We start from the raw sequence: 24527 nt of genomic DNA, 5'->3' as shown, positions 1-24527 counted from the left end.
AATAATCATTTCACACAGCACACACAATAAACCAAAAACATTTATTTAACACAGAATCATATAAAATTCATTAACACAACTGAAGTTGAAGAGCTTATAGAACAAGAAACTCGTAAGGAGAGCATTTGAAGGACAAAACAATAAAACTTTCAATGGCAGACAAGAATTTCTGTTAAATACACAAGCTGATGCAATGATTCAAATTTCTTTACAAATTCATCATCCTAAATATTTAGAACATCAAAATAACATAACTTTTATTACAAAGAAAAATCATTCGTGTTAACTTGCAAAGGTACATCAAAGCACTTAAATAGAAAATCTGAGCTAAATAGTGACCGTAAGCTTTGCGAATGAACAAATTTGCAAAATAATTCATCCAAAACCATAGCAATAATGCAAATCAAGAAAACCCATCAACTGAAAGTGATAGTAATCACAGTTCTGCAATCTACAGAAAAAGTAAAGCCAAAACAAACCCTAATTTTTCTCTATAAACACAAATTCAGAAGATATTATACCTGTAAAAATGGTGAAATTCGCACCTCAAGTTAGAGAGTCAAGCGTTGATGGCTTAACGTTGAAGGCCTCGATGGCTTCGAGCGGTGACGACCAGCAGCAGTTTTGCGTGGTTATTTGGGTATGTCCGGCGGAGATGGAAAATAGGGAAAGGGGAAAGGGTTTCGCACGATTAAAAAATATAAAAAATTGTGGCATTTGTAGACACAAATGCCACCATTTATCATTTTATAGCGGTGTTTTCTAAAAAATGTCACTAAAGTACATGTTTGTCGCTGTGTTTTCTTAGAAACGCCACTAAAGTACGTGTTTTAGCGGCCTTTTACAACAAATGTTGCTAATGTAAACATTTAGTGTCATTTTTTATATAAACGCCGCGATGTGTATAAATTTAATGGGGTTTTCTTTGAAAATGCTACTAAAAACACCGCTAAAAATATTTGATTTAAGGACCAACACAAAATTTGGGAGTTTAGAGATTCATGGATCGTGAGATCATGATGAGTGTGGCGGCGTTTGTAAACCCAAACACCACAAACATACCAAACTATTACGGAATGTTTTTAAACGCCGCTAAAATACTACTATGTTGTAGCGTTTATTGAAAAAACGCCACTACAGATGAACCCTATTACGGCATTTGTATAAAAATGCCATTAAAGTACTACTCTATTGCGGTATCTGTTGAAAAAAGGCCACTATAGATGACCCTATTGCGGCGTTTGTATAAAAACGCCACTAAAGTACTGTTCTGTTGCGGCGTTTTCTCAAAAAAACCACTATAGATTATCATATTACCACATTTGTATAAAAACGCCGCTAAATAACTACTTTGTTGCGGCGTTTGTTGAAAAAAAATACTATGGATGAACCTATTGCGGCATTGTATAAAAACGCCGCTAAAGTACTACTCTGTAGCGGCATTTTGTATAAAAACAACGCTAAAGTTACCATTTTGCGACGTTTGGAATGTAAACGCCACTATATGTTTAACATTAGTGGTGTTTATTCTCAAAACGCTGCTAAAAACACTGATGTAGAACAATTTTGTTGTAGTGAACCTCTTTCTTGATGACCTACATTTGCTAATGTGAATAATAGACCAAAAATCATAACAAAGATGAACGAATTATCCATTGTAAATGACTCGAAGATACCCTTATACTAGAAATCTACATAATACAATTATGTGATCAAATCAAAACTTATATAAATATGAAATCCCATTATTACACGAACAAAATTCAATCGGATGAACATGTTCTCAAGCCTATTTGAGAGAAAGCTTCATAAAATCGAAATAACAAACAATTATATTGTTTGCAAATATAAACAATTTCATGCATCTACCCAAAACTCTAAAATCAAAGAACCATTTGACAGAAACCCATTAGATTTCAGTATGGAACAACCTCGTATGTAATAAGAAATTGATAATCAAAGAATCCGTTTCAAGAAAAAAAAAAGTATTTCAAGAATCAAGAAAATCAGCAAATAAAACTGAGTTCAATCAGAAAGGAAAATAACACTAAAAGCACTAACAAAAGAGATGTTTTTAGCAAAGTTGAATGTCGATCCAAAAAAGCTTCTCTTATTTTGAAGGCACAAGATGATTTTTCTGAATAAATCAAAAGCCGGAAAAGCAGAAATAAAAACCTACATAAAATGGGTGAGTTTAATGGTGGGTTCCTTTTCTCGTCAGTTTATTAAATGCCTTTTTAATATTTTTATGGTAAATTTAATGTTGAGTTTTTACTGTGAAAGATAACTTACGAGTTATATCCGTTAGAACCAAACTATAAATATAAAAATTAACTAGAATCTAATGTCTTTATCAAGAATTAAATATTAAATACGAAAGTTTACCTAAATTAATTGATAGTTTAAAATCTTTGAATCTTTCTTTTGTTATGATATTTCAAAAAGATAAAATTATCAAACTATCTGACATGAGAATATATGAGATTTTCTATTTCTTGGGAACTAACCTTTTTTTATATATCTGAATTAAGAATCAGTTATTGTTTGTACCTATAACTCTTTTCCACATCAAATTATAAATACAACTTTAATAATATATACACTTATTTTCATGATACTTCTAATATCTTATAACTTTATAATATAATTTATCACTTAAATTATTGATATTTTATGATAACAATATACATTAAAAATATAAATTTGTCACTTATTTTCAGGATTGCAATGGTGCTAGTATTTGTCGTTATGGGAATCAACAGAGGAGTTTAGTACTCTCCAAAAAAAGTTGTTATACTCTAACAGAACATTTGAAAAGGTTGATATCGAAAAAGCTGAGATAAAGTAATGGCAGAAAATCACCTCTTGATGGATTAGAAATTTGTTTGTAGGAAAGAAAATGATTGGTTGGTCGCTAAGAAAACAAGGGAAAGTGAAAGGGTTATTGAGATATGTCAGCTTGTAAGGTAAAATAATGTCATATAAGTCAATTAACTTATCATATCAGTATTTCATCATCACAATGACTGGTTAACGGTGATTGAATTGTTATAAATCGATAACGTTAGTGATTAATTTGTTAATTTAAAAACTTTAGTGGGGAAACAAACATATACTCAGACATTAGTGATCATATGTGTAATTTACCCTTAAAAATATTATAAAAATAAACAATCAAACATTTTAATTTCCTAAATTTGAGGGGGAAATAAAATCAGAATTGGACCTATTCTTTCACGTAGAACGTGGGGAGTTGTTATTGGTAGAAGGATATAAAAAAGTGGTGATTTTAGTTTTTAAATATTAAAAACCTGCTTTTGCTTCTTTGCTCGTTGATAGGATCAGTCATGGCAGACCAGGTAACCTTGTATTTCCCCCTTTCTCTCTTCCTTCATTTTGCACCAAACTTCTGGAAAACAATATTCAAAGTTCCCAACAAAGCTCTCATCATTGTACACATACCAGTTTAGTGGATCAGATGACACTTCGAGTATGCAGTGATAATTTTACCATTATTGTATGCGTCTCTCGGAATGCTTTTGCTGTGAGTTTTAATCTGTAACCACTGCAAATGGTTTCAGTTTAATCTCTTTTGCTTTGACAATGATTTTGAGCTGATAAGTAACAGTTTCACATGGAATTATCAATTTAGGGACCAACATCAGTCGGTTTCCGGCCAACTCGACCAAATAAAAATACACATTCCACTAAAAAAAATTAATTCTACTTGATAAAATAAGGATCAAATTGAAAAAAACAATATAAAAAGGGTATTATTATAATTATTCTTAAATATATAGGGTATAATTTTTTTTTGGGTTGGATCCGATATTTTCACCTTAAACTCGAATTAAATTAGAACCCGGATTTTTTTTTAAATTCAACACAATATCATGTCGAAACCCATCGAGTTTGGATCCAGTAATCATCCATGACTATCATCTATTAGTTCTCACATTAGACCCACAGTATCTTGTATATTGTCCCAGATTGAATTGAAAACAGCCCCAGTCGATTTTCGCTTCCCTACAACTAATCAAACAAGGCATTGTTTCAGTCGCTACATGGAGTTTCACAGGTACGTACTGCTTGTAAATTTTCATGTTCTGTTTGTTAGCAAACTATCAGTTGTATCTTTTTTTTAATTTTAAAATCAATGACAGGTGCTTGGCTTCTAAGGGTAAAGGGTCTAAGCAATGTGAGAGTTTTGCCAAATACTACCGTTCTCTTTGTCCTGCTGAATGGGTGAGTAGACCAACTTTTCTTAATCACCATTAGTAAATGAGAGTTTGCCTGGTGAATGGTATTTATTAAAAATATGAAACAACGTGATAAAATTAACCCATAATATTTGTATAAATGTTGATTTTACTCTTTATCCTATTTTTGAAGTATCTTAACGGCTTAGCCTTTCGATATTTCGATTTTTGGTTAAAATATTTCTTGTTGGACGGAAATCATTAGTTGAGACTAACTATTAACACATGTTGAGTGTCACCAAAAGTGATGATGTGGCATGTGATATGCCACCAAAAATGATGATGTGGTATGTACCACATCACTCAAAATAAAAATATGATGTGTGTCTAATAATCAATTAAACGTTAACAATATAATAATGTGTTTAGTGTTAGTCAACTAAAGATTTCTAAACAATAGAGGATAATTTGATCAAAATTTAAAAAGTTGAAAAATAGAGAACAAAATGATTATTATGCCAAAAAATTTCTACTTGATCAAAATTTGAAACGTTGGAAAAATAGAGAACAAAATGACCATGATGCCAAAAAGTTTCTACTTGAACATCTTATTAGTTTATGAACAGTTTCATAAAGTTTGTCGAGAATTTAGATGGATGATCATGAACAGTGACGGATCCGAAAATATTTTCTTAGGGTGGACACATATGTATTAATAATGAATTTTTTTTGTATGGGACATACATAAAATTTCATAGTGAACAGAAAAAATAAAATCACGAAAGAACATAAAAAAGTTCGATTTTAAAGGTGAGCACGTGCTACCCTAACATGCACATAGATTTGCCACTGGTAATGTATCAAAAATTACTTGTAAAGGAAATAGAAGATAGATAACTTAAGCTATTGTATTAAACTCATGATTAACATTTTAATATCATGGATAATGCTGAAATTAATGCAGATTGAGAAGTGGAATGAACAGAGGGAGAATGGTACATTCCCAGGTCCTCTTTGAGTGTGATTACACAGGGAAGTAGGAGAAGTTATATTTGATGGTCTTTAGCTAGTTTGAATGGTTATTCATGAAATTAATAAGCTACAAATGGAGATTTGTGGTCGATGAGTTGTTAAAAAACCCTGATGTTTTAATTTAAGAACCTGCTTTTTTCAGCAGATTGTTACATCGTTCCTTTACAGTTTGGTGCATGAATTAGCTAGATAAAATTTATATAATTAATGGCAACAAATTTAAACTCGACCCAACTACACCCTTTAAAAAACCTCAAGCCAGAAACTTTAAAATAAAAATCGAGTGGTTCGGGACGAATCAAAACCTATAAGATCTAGGTGAAATTGTCATCCTACACCCACTCAGCTTTGCTTGCCCAGCAACACCATTGTTTGTCAACAATTAATTAACAAGTGATAGACATTAAGATAACCATAACAACTGAACTAATAATAGAATCAATTAAGCATAATCCAAAATGTGAAGTACTAGGAATCCAAATTTATACATAAAAGAACCAATATGCATACCATAAACACTAAAACACAATGCAGAAAATAAAAAGAAGCATCTGAAATGGGAAACCAAGAACAAACGCCACCTCAAGGCTTCCACGGCTGCTGATAATAATTGTCTCTCCTATTGTTCCTGAAAGCACAGCAGCCAACAGAGTAGACGACGATGAGGAAGACGAGGAAGACGATGTTGACGACTGCCACCTTCTTCCACGAACTCCTGAGATTATCTATGAATCCAGCCTTGCACGACTCGCAGTCGAAGCACAGAGTGTCCAAGTTATTATCCCACAGATTGCAGTCGGGGTTCACCGAATCGGCACTCCCTCTCGTCCAGTTCGTCGGTCCGACGTAGTTGAATTGACAGTCGTTTGATGGCTTACAGCAACCCGACTGCAAATTTCATTGAACACAAGCATTACATCCACAACAACTTGAAGTAATGCAAATAGTGAAGGTTTAATTTGGAGACTGAATCATTCATATTTAGAAAATAGTTGTAGTGGGTAATTATTATTTGACAAATTTAATTTCTTTAATACTCTAATAAAAAGGATAAACACAAATTTAATAGTTTCTTTCTTTCTTTTAAAGAGTTACTATCAAAAAGAAAAACAAAGCGGACTTCACTTCCTCACTTAAATGTAAAACTTTTGAAAATTTGTGTAAATTTACTTTCATAATTACACTAATCCAAACAAAATTAATGGCTTAAAAGGTTATTGTAAAAAAGAAGCACACAAACAGATTTCACTTGCTCATTTGAAGTCTAAAAAAATTAAGAAGGTTTTTATTAACAGAGCAAAGTTCACTTTCAAGATTATACCGATTTTAAAAAATTAAGAATGGACTGGGATTGATTGTTCTAATAAGAACAGTCAATCCCAGTCCATAAATGTGAATATATGCAGAGAAACTAAAACAAAATCCCAGATCTAAGGGGGAAAAAGTATACCTGAACGGAGGACAAGTGCTCCTGGTAAAACTCTGTGACAGAAACATTGAGATACTTATCATGGAAATCAGTACAAACTTTACTATCAGCCAAACAGCTCTTGATCTTATTCCAGTTCTTCCCATCGGTAACTCTCTTCTGTAACCAGTTTGAGTAATCACCGAGTCGGTATTCCTTATACCCTTTCCCGGACAAAGTTTCTCCGGCCCCTTTATTCGTCACCGCAAAAGCAAAGATCGTGAAGACGATGCCGAGCACAATGAGGAGGAACATGACTACTAGATAAAGCCAGAGCAGCCAAGTGACGCGGCAACACGCGCCGATTAGTCCCGCGAGTGAGACCAACATGAGGAAGACTCCGATCACGATGACGGGCTTGTCTAAAAACCGCTCGCATTCCGTCACGCCTTCTCGACTGAGCCAGATGCCGGCACCGAGGATGGGGATGGAGAGGAGAAACGTTATGAAGTTTAGGATTCCGACAAGGTTGTTGCTAAGGCGGAAGGCCATCGTTTCAAGCTATGGGTTGGTATTTTGATTTACTTTTTCTTCGTTTGGATGATGAGAAAATGACGAAAACCGATTGGCATATATAATGTTGCAATGAATTTGCAGAAGTTGCAAAGAAAGTTCTCTCCACTAGCAAATCTGTGGTTTCTTTGGGGTTACGATAACGCGCTGTACACGTTTTTCAACCGGCGCGTCCAATTGATAGTGATATTTAAAGTTAGATACGAATTATTAGATTTTTAATCGTTAACTTTTACTTGAAAGGAACAAAAGTGAGAGATCTTTTATATATTTACCTTTTTACGAAGAAAAAGTGATAGGCTTGTCAAGTAATCATCTTTTTATATATGAAACGGTTTATATTTACATTGCTTTCTATTTGGTTAATTTTAAACTCTAAATTATGCTTAAAAAAGTTTTAAATTTAAAAAAATTCTACGACGTTGATTAGTACTGCTGAGCACCACTAACGATAAATTAAAAAAGACACATATAGGGCAAGGTTACCCAAAAAAGTTTAAAAAAATCGATTTGACACCCTTTTTCTGAATATGTACCAAAGTAGCACCATTTCTGACAGACTAAGAGAGATGCCTTGCTGATGTAGCAACAAGGCGCATAGAAGGGGGCGTGCTTCGACTGATGTGGTTACCACTGGGAAGATGCTTCTCAAGAAACGTAACTTCGTAGGGTTTTGCGTGCCAACTGGGAAGCGTGTTGCAGGGCACACGCCTTCTCTCTCGCTAAACACCCTCTCACTCTCCTATATGAACCCCTCCCCATCTCTTAACAAATCACACCAAAAATTTATATATTTCTCTCATCTTTCTTATCTTTTATACTTTCTTTTAAGTCGATTCGTTATCATTTTTTTTGAAGGTAATCATTTTTATACTAATTTTTTATTGAATATTTTATTATTTTATTAATTAATTGTAAATATTAATTTTTTTATAATTTTTTTCAGTTATAAAATGAAAGACGGGATGCTAGGATTGGATGCTAATCATATTTTGAGTCATATTGCCAATATGGTAAAAATATTAAACTATGTTATTTTAATTTTTTGAATATTTTATTTATTTAAATAATTTTTTGAATATTATTTCAAATTTTAATTCATATAATGTTTATTAATTAGGAACATGTGTAGACACTCATTTTTTTCCGAGTCTACAAAAATATTATTAGTATTATTATTATTATTATTATTAATATCATCTTATTACATTTTACAGTACAGGCTCTAGTTAGCCTCAACAACCCCAGCAGACTCCCACGTGAAGCAGCTCCATACCCATGACCTGCCACCACCAACTTCCTACTGCAACAACCATCCACTGCTCATTAAAGATTTTTTCTATATTATGTTCAGTTTGTAATGAATGTAAAAGGGGATTCGAACAGAACTAAAAAACAAAGGGGAGGGGTTTTCGGGTTTTCAAAACAATGTAAGGGGATATTCCCCATCTTTTTCGAATGGAAATGAAGCATTATCAAAAAAAAATTGCTAGCTTTTTAACTATGGTTTTGTATATGCATATGGTCTAAAATCGAAACAAAAAAATAGAGAGTAATCCAAAATAAAACAAACAAAAATGAAAAAGGGGTTCTGACATTCGATCGGGCACCTCGCCTGTGATAGGGATATCCGATTGACGATCCAAACGGTTAAAAGTTGTGCAAGGCCACCATGAACAATATACCTGAAAATCGAGACGATCGGATGGTGAGCGGCGACGATCAGAGCTTAGGAAGATTGAGCGGTTTTCGGTCGTTTTGCGACAAACATAGTCGAGTCTCGTAAAACAGAGGTCATATCGGCGACGATGAGGTCAAGGCGAACCTCCTGATGAAATTTGGTGACCATTGGCCACCAGCGACGGCGGACTACGACCGACGGAGGTAATCCACTGACTACTCACCGATTTTATAGAGAAATGGGAGGCCCTCTCTCTCGAAAACATATTTAAAATGAAAAAATGTTAATTTTTATAGAAAATTTTCAGGGTAAATCATGCATTAGTCCCCCTAGGTTTGGTGCCTTTTTACAGAATGGTTATATGTAGGGATTGTTTTCATAATTTACTCATTTATGTTTATGCCTTAAAATATTTGGTTTAATTTCATTTTAGTCCCTTTAATTTTAGCACTCTTGCATGTTAGTCACTTGTAGGAACCTTTTTATAATTTACCCATTTCTTATGCATGTAATATATTTTGGTTTAATTTCTTGTTGGTCCCTTTACTTTTAGTCGTGTTTTACATTTTAGTCCTTGAATCCTTATGTTTTATTGATTTTATTTTTAGCACTTTAGTTTTATTACTTTCACTTTATTCATTAATATGTTATGTTTCATGTTTTATTTATTTATGATTTTGACACTTTATTTTCTATTATTTTATTTTAGTCACTATTTATTCCTTATTTGGTATTGTTCTTCTTATTTGTTGCATTTTGGTCCTTGTATTCTAATATATGTGTATGTTTCATATTCTTATGTATTTTATGTGTATGCACCATATATATGTATTTATTTAAATGTCTTTATATTTAATAATAATTTTCAACATTTACTCGTATATTTTCAAGTTTCTTATTTTGAGCTTAGTATTTTATATCTTTCTATTTATCCCTAGTTAGCACATTAGTTTATTTGTTAATATTTATGATTCGTGCTTCACTTTTTGGTTAACTTATATTTTGGTCATTTGTTAGTTGTAGATATTTATTTATCTTTTTCAAATTGAACATGTTTTTTTTTCTGTCGACTTAGGCCTAAGATAAATTTTTATTTGATGTTCGATTGCACATTTATATTTGTATTCGATTTAATCCATGTTTGATAATTTTTTCTTTTAATTTTGTATTCCTATTTTTGCATATTGTGACCCTTATTTATGTGTCCATCGGTATTGTTGTTTCCACCTTGTTTTATAAATTACCATGGTTTTTTTTAATTTTAAATGGAAAATTTCATTGTGAGGGAAATCTATGAAGACATCTCCCAACTACAAGGGAATGTATCTTTTCAAGGATTTTTCGCACAAATGTTTTTTATTTCGATAATTTTCTTTGTTCCACATTTGATTATTTTTCACCTTTTTTCACTGTTGTTTTGTTTTATTTTATTTTATCTTTCGAAAAATTGCGAAATAACGTCTTTTGTGAGGGGAATCTATGAAAAATCTCCTAACTATAAAGGAAGTGCATTTTAAAGGATTATTCGTACAAAATGACGTATTTTCTCTTATAAAAATAATTATAATATTTTTATTTCTATAAAAATATATTTTGGGCTATTTAATCATTTTGATCCATTGTATTCCTTATTTTAAGTTTTTTTTTAAATTGACACTTATTTAAATAAATTTGAATAAATAGAAGGATCATAATTTATTGAAGTTTGTAATTCCCAATATTTAAACAACATATAATCGTTTAGGTACCTAAATTTGGGTATTGTAGGAGTGCTCACCCTTCCCAACACGTAATCGACTCCCGAACTCTTAAAAATGAATCTTTGGTAAAACGTATACCATTTTTTGTCGTTTAAGGTTTTCAACCTACCTAACTTGAAGGTTGGTGGCGACTCCAAAATCAAATTGTTTTCAAAAGTGTATTTCATCTTCTTCCTTGAAATTAATTTTTTTTCAAGCCTAACGGATCCCCGCGAGAGATGTTATGACAGCTTGGCGACCCCGATGGGGACTTCGAGAGTCAGACCATTTACGATTATACGTTGTTTTGTATTTCGGAATTACAAACTTAAATTGTATTTAGTTTACAATCCTTTTGTTTATTTATTTTGAATTTCAACATATCATGCATTATTTTATTTTTTAACTAATTGACTTTTGATTTTATTGGTCTTCAAAATTGAATAGGTTTTTGAGCTTGTAAAAATTTGTCTTTTGTCGTGTTTTTAAAGGTTTGTGAGTTTCTCCTCACACACAACACATGCATTTCCATACCATAAGCTCACTTACGAGCTTTGTCCCTTTTAAGTTGAGGTGAAAGCTTAGCCTACGTGAGATAATTTGTTTCTCTGTATGGGTTTTAGTAAGTAACATTTGGGGTTCATATACCTTATAACTATGTGAGATAAATTATTTCTCTGCATGGATACAAAGGAATGTATCCTCTCGAATTGAACTCGATCCGTACGAGCCTATAATGGGCCAGGATTGAGGGTTTGACAGCCTAAGGAGGCACCAACATGGACAATTCGAGTACCTTTTTTCTTATAACCTAATACAACATATAATGAGCCCTAGTAACCCACCCCGATAAAATTCATGTCGAACCTCTGTCCGTCAGTGGGTACCCAAAATAAGTATACACAAAGGAGAAACGACACTAAACCTCTTCTCTTTACCCACATTATTTTATTTTCCGAATAAAGCATGTGAACTAGAAAATCATGTGGCTAGGTTTTATTTTCGAACAAAGCATAGGGGTAGAAAAATGTTTTGGGTAGGATTTAACCTAATAAGGGTAGAAAAGCATGTGGGAAGATGTTGCAAATACCTTTCAATAATATCTTATTGATATTTGATTTTTTATACTGACGTATTTTCTATGTTTGATTGTTTATTATTTGACATTTTCATGATCATCATAAATAAAAAGAAAGGTGTTGATTAACCAAGTAATCATCATAGTAGAAGAGTGATCATTAATATGGAAAAGAGTTTTAATAACAAGGAAGAACCTAATCTGGTTGTTCAAGTTTGGTCTGAATAAATACAAAGGGTAAGAAGAGACAATTTACCTGGAGATTATGTATCACAGATAACTACAGATATTAATGTCAATTTCAAGCAGAATGAGATACAATAGCTGATAGATATTTGGTAGAGCTGGAGAGTAGTTATCAAAGAGAAGCTCCACAAGAAATAGGGTGACGTAGCCCATCTCCTCTATGTAAAGATGGATGAACCGTTGCTTAAAGCTCTAGTCGAATTCTGGAATCTCGCATATAACTGCTTCACTTTCAACAGACAAGATTTGACACCAACAATAGAAGAATATATTTCTCTATTAAGCTTTGAGAGCCTCCAAGTGGATAGGATTTATTTCATACCTCCGAAGGTCCAATCCTTCAAAAGCAAGCTTGTAAAGATTACGATTAGAGTTGAAGATTGGATAGTAGACCACATTCAACAAAAGGGAGAAAGCGAATATTTTTCTGTGGCATTGTCTCAAGAAGATTTCTTTGATAGATTGGAGAGAGGAATAAATCCTACACTGGTTGTCTTGGTAGAGATCTTCCGATCCTTAAATAATTGTCGTAGATTAGAGGGAGTTCGATTCAGAGGATGCGTTCAACTACTCACCGTCTGGATTTGTAGTCATTTTTGAAAAAATATAAAGTTGTTGGGATCATGATTGAGATCATGGAGCTAAATAAAAGGATTAAACCACATTCGTAGATTAATCTCTCTTATAAAGATGAAAACTCTTTTAGATGAATGGAACTCTTTCTAAAGAATGATTACTTTTGGAAATTTATACCTTTTGTATTTATATTCTGCACTGCATTCATTCAAGCATTTTTGCTTACATCATTCATAAAAACATGGAATTAATCTGTGGAGGATTCGATGAAATGGTTATAATCACGTGACAACACATTGAGAATAGAAGCAAGATACGAACAAAATAAAGGAAGAATCTGTAATCAGTACGGTGGGAGCTATTTTGCTAGTTGTAGGACTGAGCCTTCCAAGATGATATAAGAAAAGAGTCCCCATACCTTTAGGTTTATGATGTTGAAGTCGTGTGCCGTTACCATATAGGAAGCTCCAGACATTCCACTGAGAACTGTAAGGCACTAAAGCGTAAGAACCAGAATCTAATGGATTCAGGTGCATGGACAATCGAAGAATGATGGGGGTATTGCATCTACCATGTCCATTAAGAGCATTGTTTCAATTGAACTCGTTTTTGTTCTGTCTTTCATATTTGCATAATCTTTTAATGATTGAACTTATGCTACTTTCTAAGGCTGAATAATTGAACGAATTTTAATTTGGTAGTTCTTCAAATATCGAATGAATTACATATTCTTTTAATTCTTCAAGAATTATAGATTTTTGACATATGACAAGATTATACCATTTTTATACCATCTAAAACCAAAAATAAAAGCTCTCAACTCTTTACCCGAAATAATTCATGGTCACTACCAAAAGACCAAATTTTGACATTCCCTCTCCTAAGACCTTGAAACATTGCCTTTATCTTTTCACACAAAAAATTCATACCCTTACATTGTGTTGAGTCAATAAAAGTTACCATCGTCTTCTTAGATGCAAAACTGACAATTTTCTACCAATAAAACCTGTAGACATTGAGTACATGATGTTCACTTGAACGTGAACCCTCCTACAATAAGACACGACTTGGGGCATCTTGCATCAATTTTCTGAAGTTGAGCTTGTACAATTGAGGCATACTGAGAGGAAGAAGAAGAAAAAAGGGGAATTAATTCGAAATAATTCTATCATGCATTAATTACATTATTTTCAAGTGAATAAAATTAATCTTGAAAATCTATCCCCTAGGATATCTCTTCTGCAAAGACTCCCGTGTATGAAATGATGAACCACTTTCTTTTATAATCCCTTCACAAAAGGAGAAAATATATCCCTTGTGTCCCTTTTGAGCCTAAATTATGTTTTGTTCTGATTCAACCCTAACCAAGGATCACCCTCCACATTAAGGGGCAAGGTGGAGGAAGTTTGCTCGCATGAGTGAAGACCATCAATCCAGATGAGATATCGAAAGGTAAATCAAATGCCAAGTACAAAGATCAAATCAAAACAAAGAGAAAAGAAGCAAAGAAAAAAACAAAGAGTAAAGAAAAAGACAAAGTGAAAAAAAACAAAAGAAAAAAGAGGACAAGAAACACATGCAAAGAGTCAATCGAGTCAAATGACGCATCTAGATTCAAACCATAAGATAATCAAGTATGACCGGTTCAAAGATCAGTTCACCAGAAGATCATAAAGGGCACATTCGAGCAGATTTAAATTGAGCAAGACAAGATTAAATGAATCAAAGTGAATTGATCCTTGGTTCAACTACCCTTAAAAACTTGTTTGGGCCAATTTATCCCTTTCTTTCATAACCACAAATCACAGCCTATATTACGTACCTTAAAAGTCCCTTCTAATCATACATGGATTTCTAAACAAAAGAGACTATTTTCTGATCTCATCCCGCCAATCATGATTAATATTTTATTATAGAAAAATTGTTTTCTAAAATCTTTAATGTATGATTGAGAAAAAAATAAAAAAAGGGTTCGAGATGTAAATTATGAATAACATTTTGAAACCAAAGGAGGATTCAAGTTGAAAACCTGAAAATGCGGCTTGAATATGAAGATTGTACAACTATTGCATAGGAGGCGATCGCACAAATCCCTTGATAAGGTATCGCACAACCCGAATATGATAATGAGAGCTAGGAGTTAGAGAACACTTCCAATAAATGAGCATAGAAGCTACTCTATCAGATCAGTGAACATCAAAGAAATAAGAATGCCAAACCCTTGACCAAAAATAACAACCTTAGACATTTTATCCTCTCTTTACTTAAACATACCTCAAAGATAGCATTGATCTTGACACTTGTCAAATAGTTATAACTTATTGAAGGATTAAAAGTGTAATTAATTCTTTGATATCCAATGAACTATTGTTTTATGATTTGTGTCAATTGTAAAACCTAGAAAGGGGCGAAAATTTTCAAAATCTTTGATTAAACATTTTTCAACATCATTTTAATTGATATTTTTAGACTTTTGAAAATAAAAGAAGAAGAAAAACGTTTTTCAAACAAGACAATCTCTCAGGAGTGAATCTTGGTAGTTGACATGTGGTTCTCAAACAAAAAACTCATGCTTAGAATCAGTGTTGAAGCAAGAAATGATGAATGACGGGGGAATATTTGGAGATTTAACATCGAATACTGGGTATCTTTGGAGATTCAACACCCTGAAGTGAATGATCAGATCTTCTGAAGGCATTTCCTCAACATCCAGGAATAAGCAGACTATCTGTCATTCTGAGATTGTTTCTCTCGAAACAAAAAGTTGTCTCAATAGAGACAACTTTTCTTGAAAAACAAATTTTGTCTCACTTGAGGCGGTTTTCCTTAAGACACGACCAGTTGATATTGTTTTTACTCGAAGAAAATTTTGACTCACTTGAGAAAGTTTCCTTTGGAATACAAATTTCAAAGTTTGTTTTACTTGAAACAAAATTAATCTCATTTGAGATTGTTTCTTTGAGTATGTTTCCCTTGAAACAAATTTCGTCTCCCTTGAGTCAGTTTCTATTGAAACACAAAATCCTTGAGTTTGTTTCCCTTGAAACAGTTTTGTCTCCCTTGAGACAGTTTCTCTTAAAATAAATTCCTAAAGTTGGCCAGATGTCCTCATCACGTAGGAACCGTGTCATCCCCCGACTAGACCTCCTCATCACGTAGGAGCTATGTCACCCCTAGATAATCAATCATCCTCATCACGTAGGAACTATGTTATCATCCCTAAATATGGCATGTCATTCTCATCACGTAGGAGCCGTGTCACGCCTAGATAACCAACCATCCTCATCATGTAGGAACCGTGTTATCATCCCTAAAGATGTCCAGTCATCCTCATCACGTAGGAACGATGTCATCCACCAACTATGTAACATCCCAAACTATGGGTTAGTGACTAAATTGTAAAACTTCATAATGTGGTGATTAAAGTAGGATATTTGAATAGTTTAATGAGTTATTCAGAAATATTTCCTGAAGGTTTTAGTAATTATTAAAGGAATCAAAGGGCAAAATGGTCATTTAGCATGAAAGATATTTTTCCCTCTTATAAGATAAGGGAACCACGTGAGGGAAATGAGAGATTTCTCCAGAGTTTTCTTCTTCCTTCTCCCAGCCGTGGACTCCAACTTGCAAAGGTAAGATTTCTTAATAGTTGATTATTAGCTGAAATTTAAGTTGGGTTTTGATCATTAGATGATATCTAAGCTTAAGGAAAGCTTAAGTTATCTTAAAATCAAAAGATGATGGAATTAGGAGAGATTAAAGATTATGAGTTCTTGAATGAAATCTTGATATAGAGTTGATAATTAGAATTGGAAGTTGAATTTGACTTGTCATCAATCTAAATAAGGAATATAAAGTGTTAGAATGAGATTTGGAACATGTTGATATTTGCGTATGATTCTTGAATGCCATATAAAAGATATGATTGGGAGGTTAAAGAAGTGATTATTGAGTAGAAATAAGTGTATGAAAGTTAGGAATATTAAAGAATGTGAAATATGAAGTGTTGAGAGGAAAATGAAGGGATTTTCGTGTTCAAAATGACATTTCTGGGTTGTGTGCATTGGTACATCTTCAATGGGTATGATGCACTCTCAAATAAATAAACATCAAATGCAATTAGTGCATCGATGCATAAGGAGTTCATCGATGTACCCCCTTAAGAAGAAAACATCGAATGTAAATGGTGTACCGATGCACAGGTAGTGCATCGATTCACACGTTAAGGAATGCATCGATACACTGTAGAGTGCATTGATGCATACCTTCATTAAAAGATGAAAATAGTCTTTCTTTTAGCTCAAAAAGTGATAGTTTAGAAGATATCAATTAATATACTAATACATATCAATGTATTACTATATAGGTTTAGAGCGTAATCCTGTTTCGAAACAATCAAAGAATTAGAATCGAACCAAAGCAAGGCTAAGGTGAGTGCATAGTGTATTGTATATGGTGATTCATGGAAATAAGACTTGTGTTAAGTCTATTTCCTATATTAGAATGCATGAATTAATGAATATAAGCATGTGGTTGGTATAAGTATATGTGTTATATGTTATGATATGCATAGATATATGTTAGAGCAGTAAATCATATGAATATATATATAAAATATATATATCTAATTCATGTGATTAGATAAGAAGATGATATAGGTTATATGATCATGAACTATGTAGATAATAAAGATTTAAGTAATAACAAGAAAAAGTGGTATACACTTGGTGGTATAAATACCCAGAATTATATGGACATGTAATATAGGTTAGGTAATGAGGAATTATGGGTCTATATGACCAAGAGAAGATATAAGAACCATGGGTAAAATATATAATAAGTGTATACAAACTCTAGGGAATGTTATAAGTGGAAGGGAACTATATGACATATAGTATATTGTAGGGCAATGGTTTATGTGAAATATGAAAACCAAGTATAAGTTATGTAAGTTAGATTCTATGTAACTAATATGATGGACTCATATGATTAAATGAAGATTGAAATAAGTTGAGTAACATTGATGTATATATATGATAGAAAATGAGAATCAGATGTAACTAAGAAACACTAGCATAAGTTATTATACTAACATTTAATAGTAGTTATATAAGAATTATATAGGAAATCATATGTGAATATAGGTTTAGTTAATAAAATATGTGAGGTTGAATTAAGTAAATATATATGGAATTAGTATAAATTTTGTATGTTGTAAGTGATCATGCAAATCGGTAAGATAAGTTATGTGGTATTGATATAAGGGTATATGCATAAAATTATATGAGATGAGTTGTGAAGCTATGTGATATGCTATGAGAAATGACCCATGTGAATACATGAGCTTATATGAATTAGTGATGTGAATGTATATTTGAATATAAGTAATATGAGCTACGTGTTTATGAGATATGAATATGGAACATGAGCTATGTGAAAATAAGTTAAGAAATTACATATGCAAATGGAAATGTTATGTGAAAAGCTATGTGGCTATGTGAAGATGTGTAATGGTATAAAACATAATGCCCATGTTGTGTGATATGAGAGCTAGGGGTATAGTTGGCATGCCATGAGTCGAGGGATTATCAGTGGTCCTTCGGGACAAACAGTGGTCCTTCGGGACATAGTGGTTCTTCGGAACAATCAGTGGTCCTTCAGGATATAGTGGTCCTTCGGGATAAATATTCAGTTCCCCTTGAGGGAATTATACGAGCTGTGGTGACAGCATAATGCACAATCTCTATGTACTCGCATATCTTTAGTTCTCACATGTGTACATGGGCTAATAAAGAGATAATATAAATAAACTTGATATGATGATATGTTTGTTTCCTTGTAAAATGTTATGTGTGATATATGATTGTACAAATGGTAATTATAAGATCATATGATAAAAGGAATCTATGATAGTGATAAAAATAAAGATGATGATATAGTTGCTTGATTGTATATGTTATATGATATAAGTGAGTACATGTTAAGATATATGATATGAACATGAGAGATTATATGAACAAGAGAATAAGAGATATGGATGATAATGATATGTATGTATGTATGTATGTAGTGTATTTGTTACATGAATAAGGATATGAGTGGTATGATATAATAATAGTAATTATTCATTCATAATTACAAGTTATAGTTTACATTATATGTTTATTGACCTCACTAAGTCATCGACTTAGCGTGTGAGTGTTTCACACGTAGGTTCGGAAAAGCGAGAGGAGATGTGAAGAGGAGCAAGACAGGTCATACTCTCCTTTCCAAAGATCAGATCAGAATTGTAGTTAAGTGTAGATATTTGGTTGTATATAGTGTGTTGGCATGTAACGAAATTGTGAATTACTAATGCTCTGATTAATTTTGTTTATTTTGGTCCATCTTGTGTGAATTAACATCTTTTATTTTAATGAAAGTTTAAAATTTTCATGATGTTCTTTAAGAGTCAAAGTTTGAAAAGTCAATGTGACATCTTGGACTCGGATTCGGGTCGGATATGGGTTGGGGGTGTTACAGACTAGATCTCCTCATCACGTAGGAGCTGTGTCACCCCTAGATAACCAACCGTCCTCATCGCGTAGGAACCGTGTTATCACCATTCCTAAATAGGGCCAATCGTCCTCATCGTGTAGTAATCGTGTCATCCACCGACCAGATTTCCTCATCACGTAGGAGTTGTGTCACCCTTAGACGATCAGAACTCTTCATCACGTATGAGCATTGCCGTCCCCAAAAAAAACACATCAAAACCAAAAAAGTGAACCGAACAAAAACTGGTTGTCTTTTTCATCTTTGCCCTATTCTTGTTAACACAAGAATAGGCAAATAGGGGCAGCTGTAGACACCCGTTTTTGTCATGGTCTACAAAAATATTATTATTATTATTATTATTTTATTAATATCATCTTATTACATTTTATAGTACCAGCTCCAGTCAGCCTCAACAATCCCACCAGACTCCCACGTGAAGCAGCTCTATACCTATGCCCTGCCACCACCAACTTCCAGCTGCAACAATCATCCACCGCCCATCAAAGATTTTTTTATATTATGTTCACTTTATAATGAATGTAAAGGGGGAGTTCTAACATAACTGAAAAACAAAGGGGAGGGGGTTTTGGGTTTTCAAAACAATGTAAAGAGATATTCCCTATCTTTTTCGAATGGAAATGAAGCATTATCAAAATTTTTTGCTAGCTTTTTAGCTATGGTTTTGTATATGCATATGGTCTAAAAATCGAAACAAATAATTAGAGAGTAATCCAAAATAAAACAAACAAAAATGAAAAAGAGAGAAAAAAGGATTCTTACATTCGGCCGGGCACCTCACCGGTGATAAGGATCTCTGATCGATGATCCGAATGGTGAAAAGATGTGCAAGGCCACCACGAACAACATACCTAAAAACCGGGACGATCGGAAGACGGACGACCATGATAAGAGCTCCTGAAGTCTGAGTGATTTTCGGTCTTTTTACGACAAACAGAGCCGATTCTCGCAAAACGGAGGTCAAATTAGCAGCGATGAGGTCAATGAGAACCTCATGGTGAAATTTGGTGACCATCGACGACGGCAGCGACGTGGCAGCGACCGGCGGAGGTAACACACTAGCTACTCGTCGGTTTTCTAGAGAAATGGGAGACCCTCTCTATCTAAAACCTATTTAAAATTAAAAAAAGAAAAAAATGTTAATATTTATAGAAAAGTTTCGGGGTAAATCACGCATTAGTTCCCCTAGGTTTGGCTCCTTTTTACATAATGCTCATATATATGGACTATTTTCATAATTTTCTCATTTATATTTATGCCTTCAAATATTTCATTTAATTTCATTTTAGTCCCTTTAATTTTAGCGCAATCTTGCATGTTAGTCACCTATAGGGACCTTTTTATAATTTACCCATTTCTTATGCATGTTATATATTTTGGTTTAATTTCTTGTTGGCCCCTTTACTTTTAGTTGTGTTTTACATTTTAGTCCCTGAATCCTTATGTTTTATTGATTTTTTAGCACTTTAGTTTTATTACTTTCACTTTAGTCATTAATATGTTATGTTTCAGGTTTTATTTATTTATGATTTTGGCACTTTATTTTCTGTTATTTTATTTTAGTCACTATTTATTCCTTATTTGGTACTATTTTTCTTATTTGTTCCATTTTGGTCATTGTATTCTAATATATGTGTATGTTTCATATTCATATGTATTTTATGTGTATGCATCATATGTATGTATTTATTTAAATGTCTTTATATTTAATAATAATTTTCAACATTTACTCGTATATTTCAAGTTTCTTATTTTGAGCTTAGTATTTTATATCTTTCTATTTTAGCCATAGTTAGCACATTATTGTAGTTGTTAATATTTATGATTTGTGCTTCAATTTTTGGTTGATTTATATTTTGGTCCTTTGTTAATTGTATATATTTATTTATCTTCTTCAAATTGAACATGTTTTTCTTTCTATCGACTTAGCCCTAAGATAAATTTTTATTTGATGTTCGATTGCGCATCTATATTTGTATTCGATTTAATCCATGTTTGATAATTTTCTTTCTTTTAATTTTGAATTACTATTTTTGCATATTTTTTACCCTTATTTATGTGCCCATCGGTATTGTTGTTTCCACCTTGTTTTATAAATTACCATGTTTTTTTTAATTGTAAATGGAAAATTTCATTGTGAGGGAAATCTACAATGACATCTCCCCACTACAAGGGAATGTGTCTTTTCGAGGATTTTTCGCACAAATGTTTTTTATTTCGATAATTTTCTTTGTTCCACGTTTGATTATTTTTCACCTCTTTTCATTGTTATTTTGTTTGATTTTATTTTATCTTTTCGAAAAATTACGAAATAACGTCTTTTGTGAGTGAAATCTATGAAAAAATCTCCTAACTATAAAGGAAGTGCATTTGCAAGGATTGTTCGTATAAAATGACGCGTTTTCTCTTATAAAAATAATTATAATATTTTTATTTCTATAAAAATATATTTTGGGCTATTTAATCATTTTGATCCATTGCATTCCTTATTTTAAGTTGTTTTTTTTAAATTGACACTTATTTAAATAAATTTGAATAAATAGAAGGTTTTAAATTGACACTTATTTAAATAAATTTGAATAAATAGAAGGATAATAATTTAAATATATTTTCGAAGTTTGTAATTCTCAATATTTAAACAACATATAATTGTTTAGATACCAAAATTTGGGCGTTGTGGGGGTACTCACCCTTCCCCACACGTAATCGACTCCCGAACTCTTAAAAATGAATCTTTGGTAAAATGCAAACCAGTTTTTGTCGTTTAAGGTTTCCAACCTACCTAACTTAAAGGTTGGTGGCGACTCCAAAATAAAATTATTTTCAAAAGTGTATTTCATTGTCTTCCCCGAAATTAATTTTTTTCAAGTATAACAGATCCTCGCGAGAGACATTATGACAACATGATTAGTATATTAGAAGTTTTTATTCGTAACAACAAAATGAACACACCGCATCGTATCTGGCGGTATTTATCTAAGGCTGGATTTGGTTACATAGCCAAAGTTCTTGGAGGTTGTAAACTTGAACCCCTTATTTTTGCACTAATCGAGAGGTGAAGACAAGAGACACATTTTATCTGCTATGTGTGGAGTGCAGCATTACCCTAGAGGATGTTTCAATACATTTAGGGCTCCCAGTAGATAAAACTATTATTTTTGGTGGCAGATGGTGTATAGAATTATTTGTTCATGGAGTATATTGGATCTTCCCCGATGAAATTCAACAGTGGTCGAATAACGTTATCGTGACTTCAATCCAATTTTAAAAAGTTGAATGAAAATTGTTCCGAGGATAAGGCAAAGGCATTTGCCTGAGCATACATTTTACGATTTACCCAATTCTTTTATGAAACAAATACTTAGCCTATTTCAATTGCCCAACCGTGCTTCACCATTCTTTTTCCTTTCTTTTGTTTTCATTCTTGCCCCACTCACTCTCCCATTCCTCTCTCATCGTCCTTCTTGTTAGTTTGCGGTTGCCGATGAGGCCTCATCAGAATCGTCTCGCCTCACGTTCTTCCCCTTGAAAATTTGTTCGTCGTCGTCGTCTCTTTCATGGTATGGAAACTGTTAGTTCACTCAATTCTTCGAATGTTGTTGCGACCATTCTCAATCAATCTCGTCTATTCTTGTAGTCAGGGCTTCATTTATGAGTGAGTTTGAGGTCGGTTTGGACCCCCACCATCATTATCGAAGTTCGACAACCATTAGGTAGCACCCTGGGCAGCCTAGTGTGTGTTGGGCAGCACGCTGGTGTGGCGGGGTAGCATCCTGGTGCGGCTAGGTAGCAACCTGGTGCGACTAGGCATCACCCTGGGTGGTTTGGTGTGGTTGGACAACACCGTGGGGTGCCATGTACCGCCCCTTTGGTGCCAAACCGGATTGCTATCATTTGAATAAATACTTTCGTTGTCGTTTCCTTCTTTCGAATATGAAATTATTTTAATATCGTTAAATCATTACTTTAATCCAAAAACCGTTGAATTTAAAATTAAATTGAACGTCGTAATTTTTTAAGGATATATCAACTCGAAAATGGAATTATCGTCTCCTCCGCCATTACCCGTTAATTTTGGACCAACTCGGGTTACGAGAATCGACCGTGAGTGTTAGTTAATACTTTATGCTTAGATCCAGTTATGTTGTTGAATTAGAATAGTAAATTTGATTTGATTTGGTATCTTAGATAGAATAGTGAATTATTATTATTTTTTTGTGTAGGGACTAATTCGGTTAGACCCATTATTCGAGCTGATCGTGGGAGACATTATTACCGTTGTTAGCTATCTGTCGAGGTGTGTCTCTATCCAGTGCTATATTATGTTTTGTTGATTGATTGTTTGTCTGACTGAAAAATTGATTGAAGCATGACTATATTGGGTGATTATTGAATTAATTATAATTCAGATAAACATGTTGATTGGAATTTGATTCCGAACATGATGGATTATGTGATATTTTTGTACTGGTATAATTCAAAAATGTATGTTATGTGAAATATGTTGATATATCGGATTGAAAAAATTATGAGATGCATTTGGATTATTTGTATATTTAATTATTACATTCTGATCGGATCAAAATTCGAATATATAATATTCGAGTATATGTTATTTGGATTTATGTTATTTGGATCGGATCGGATACCAAATATGTGTGCCATTTGTATATCATATTGGGACAAATTTTGATAAGGGAAGTTCAGTTCATTCACTCGACGGGGTGAATGTCACTTTTTCGGATTCAGTGACCTCTGCCTTCGTGACAGACCCAACTTATATGGTGTGTGAGTTGGAATTAGTGTGGTTCAGGAGAACCCACTCTTCTGAATGTGACAGGAGTACAGGCGGCTGAATGAGCATTGTCTTATCATTAAATTGTTATTCTCGTTGATAATTTGACGTATTAGTATTATTGTATTTTTGGTATATGCTATTATCCGTGGTTGATTGCACGTTAGAGACACACTAAGCCTTGTAGCTTATTCTCTCTTAGTTTCTTTCAGATTATCGAGTTAGGTGAACCAGTACTTAGAGTTGTGTCTTTATTCAAATTTTTATTATTTTCATAGTATGACATTTATTTGGATTTTCTATTTCTTATTTTATTATTATTTTACTTGGATTTTATTTAATATGTTTTAATATTTTGGGACTTTGGACATAATTTCCATTTTGGACTGTGGACTTAAAACTTTGTAATCACCATTTTCTGTTATTATTATTATTATAGGACGTTGGAACAATCCACGAAATAATAATGCATCAACGTTTAAATGGAAAAAAAGAAGGGCGAAAATGGTGTAAGAAAGGATGTGTAATTTCAAAATACTAGAGGCTAACATTTTAGAATTAAGATTAAAATGAAATAAAATATAAAATTTGAGACTAAAATTTATTATTATATTAGTTTTCATATCGTCTCTCGTCAAATATTTA

At 32.9% G+C, this 24527-nt stretch overlaps 2 protein-coding genes across 2 annotated transcripts; one reads left to right on the top strand and one right to left on the bottom strand.

Moving 5' to 3' along the window:
• The first annotated feature begins 3272 nt into the window (after positions 1-3272).
• On the top strand, positions 3273-5244 carry LOC120177500 (cytochrome c oxidase subunit 6b-2-like). The gene is made up of 4 exons (XM_039183628.1): positions 3273-3359; positions 3990-4078; positions 4164-4245; positions 5164-5244. The coding sequence occupies exons 1-4, from the start codon at positions 3348-3350 to the stop codon at positions 5215-5217; spliced, it is 237 nt and encodes a 78-aa protein (XP_039039559.1). The 5' UTR covers positions 3273-3347; the 3' UTR covers positions 5218-5244.
• Positions 5245-5697: 453 nt separating this feature from the next.
• Positions 5698-7281, bottom strand: LOC120177514 (tetraspanin-8-like). Its single transcript, XM_039183641.1, has 2 exons — positions 6682-7281; positions 5698-6119 (listed from the first exon to the last, which is right to left on the bottom strand). The coding sequence occupies exons 1-2, from the start codon at positions 7189-7191 to the stop codon at positions 5814-5816; spliced, it is 816 nt and encodes a 271-aa protein (XP_039039572.1). The 5' UTR covers positions 7192-7281; the 3' UTR covers positions 5698-5813.
• Between the last annotated feature and the right edge of the window lie 17246 nt (positions 7282-24527).

Source organism: Hibiscus syriacus, unplaced genomic scaffold, assembly GCF_006381635.1.
Source record: "Hibiscus syriacus cultivar Baekdansim isolate YM2019G1 unplaced genomic scaffold, ASM638163v2 tig00112289_pilon, whole genome shotgun sequence".
Lineage (NCBI taxonomy): Eukaryota > Viridiplantae > Streptophyta > Magnoliopsida > Malvales > Malvaceae > Hibiscus > Hibiscus syriacus.
The sequence above is the reverse complement of the archived record's forward strand: the minus strand, read 5'-3'. Positions and strand labels throughout refer to the sequence as shown.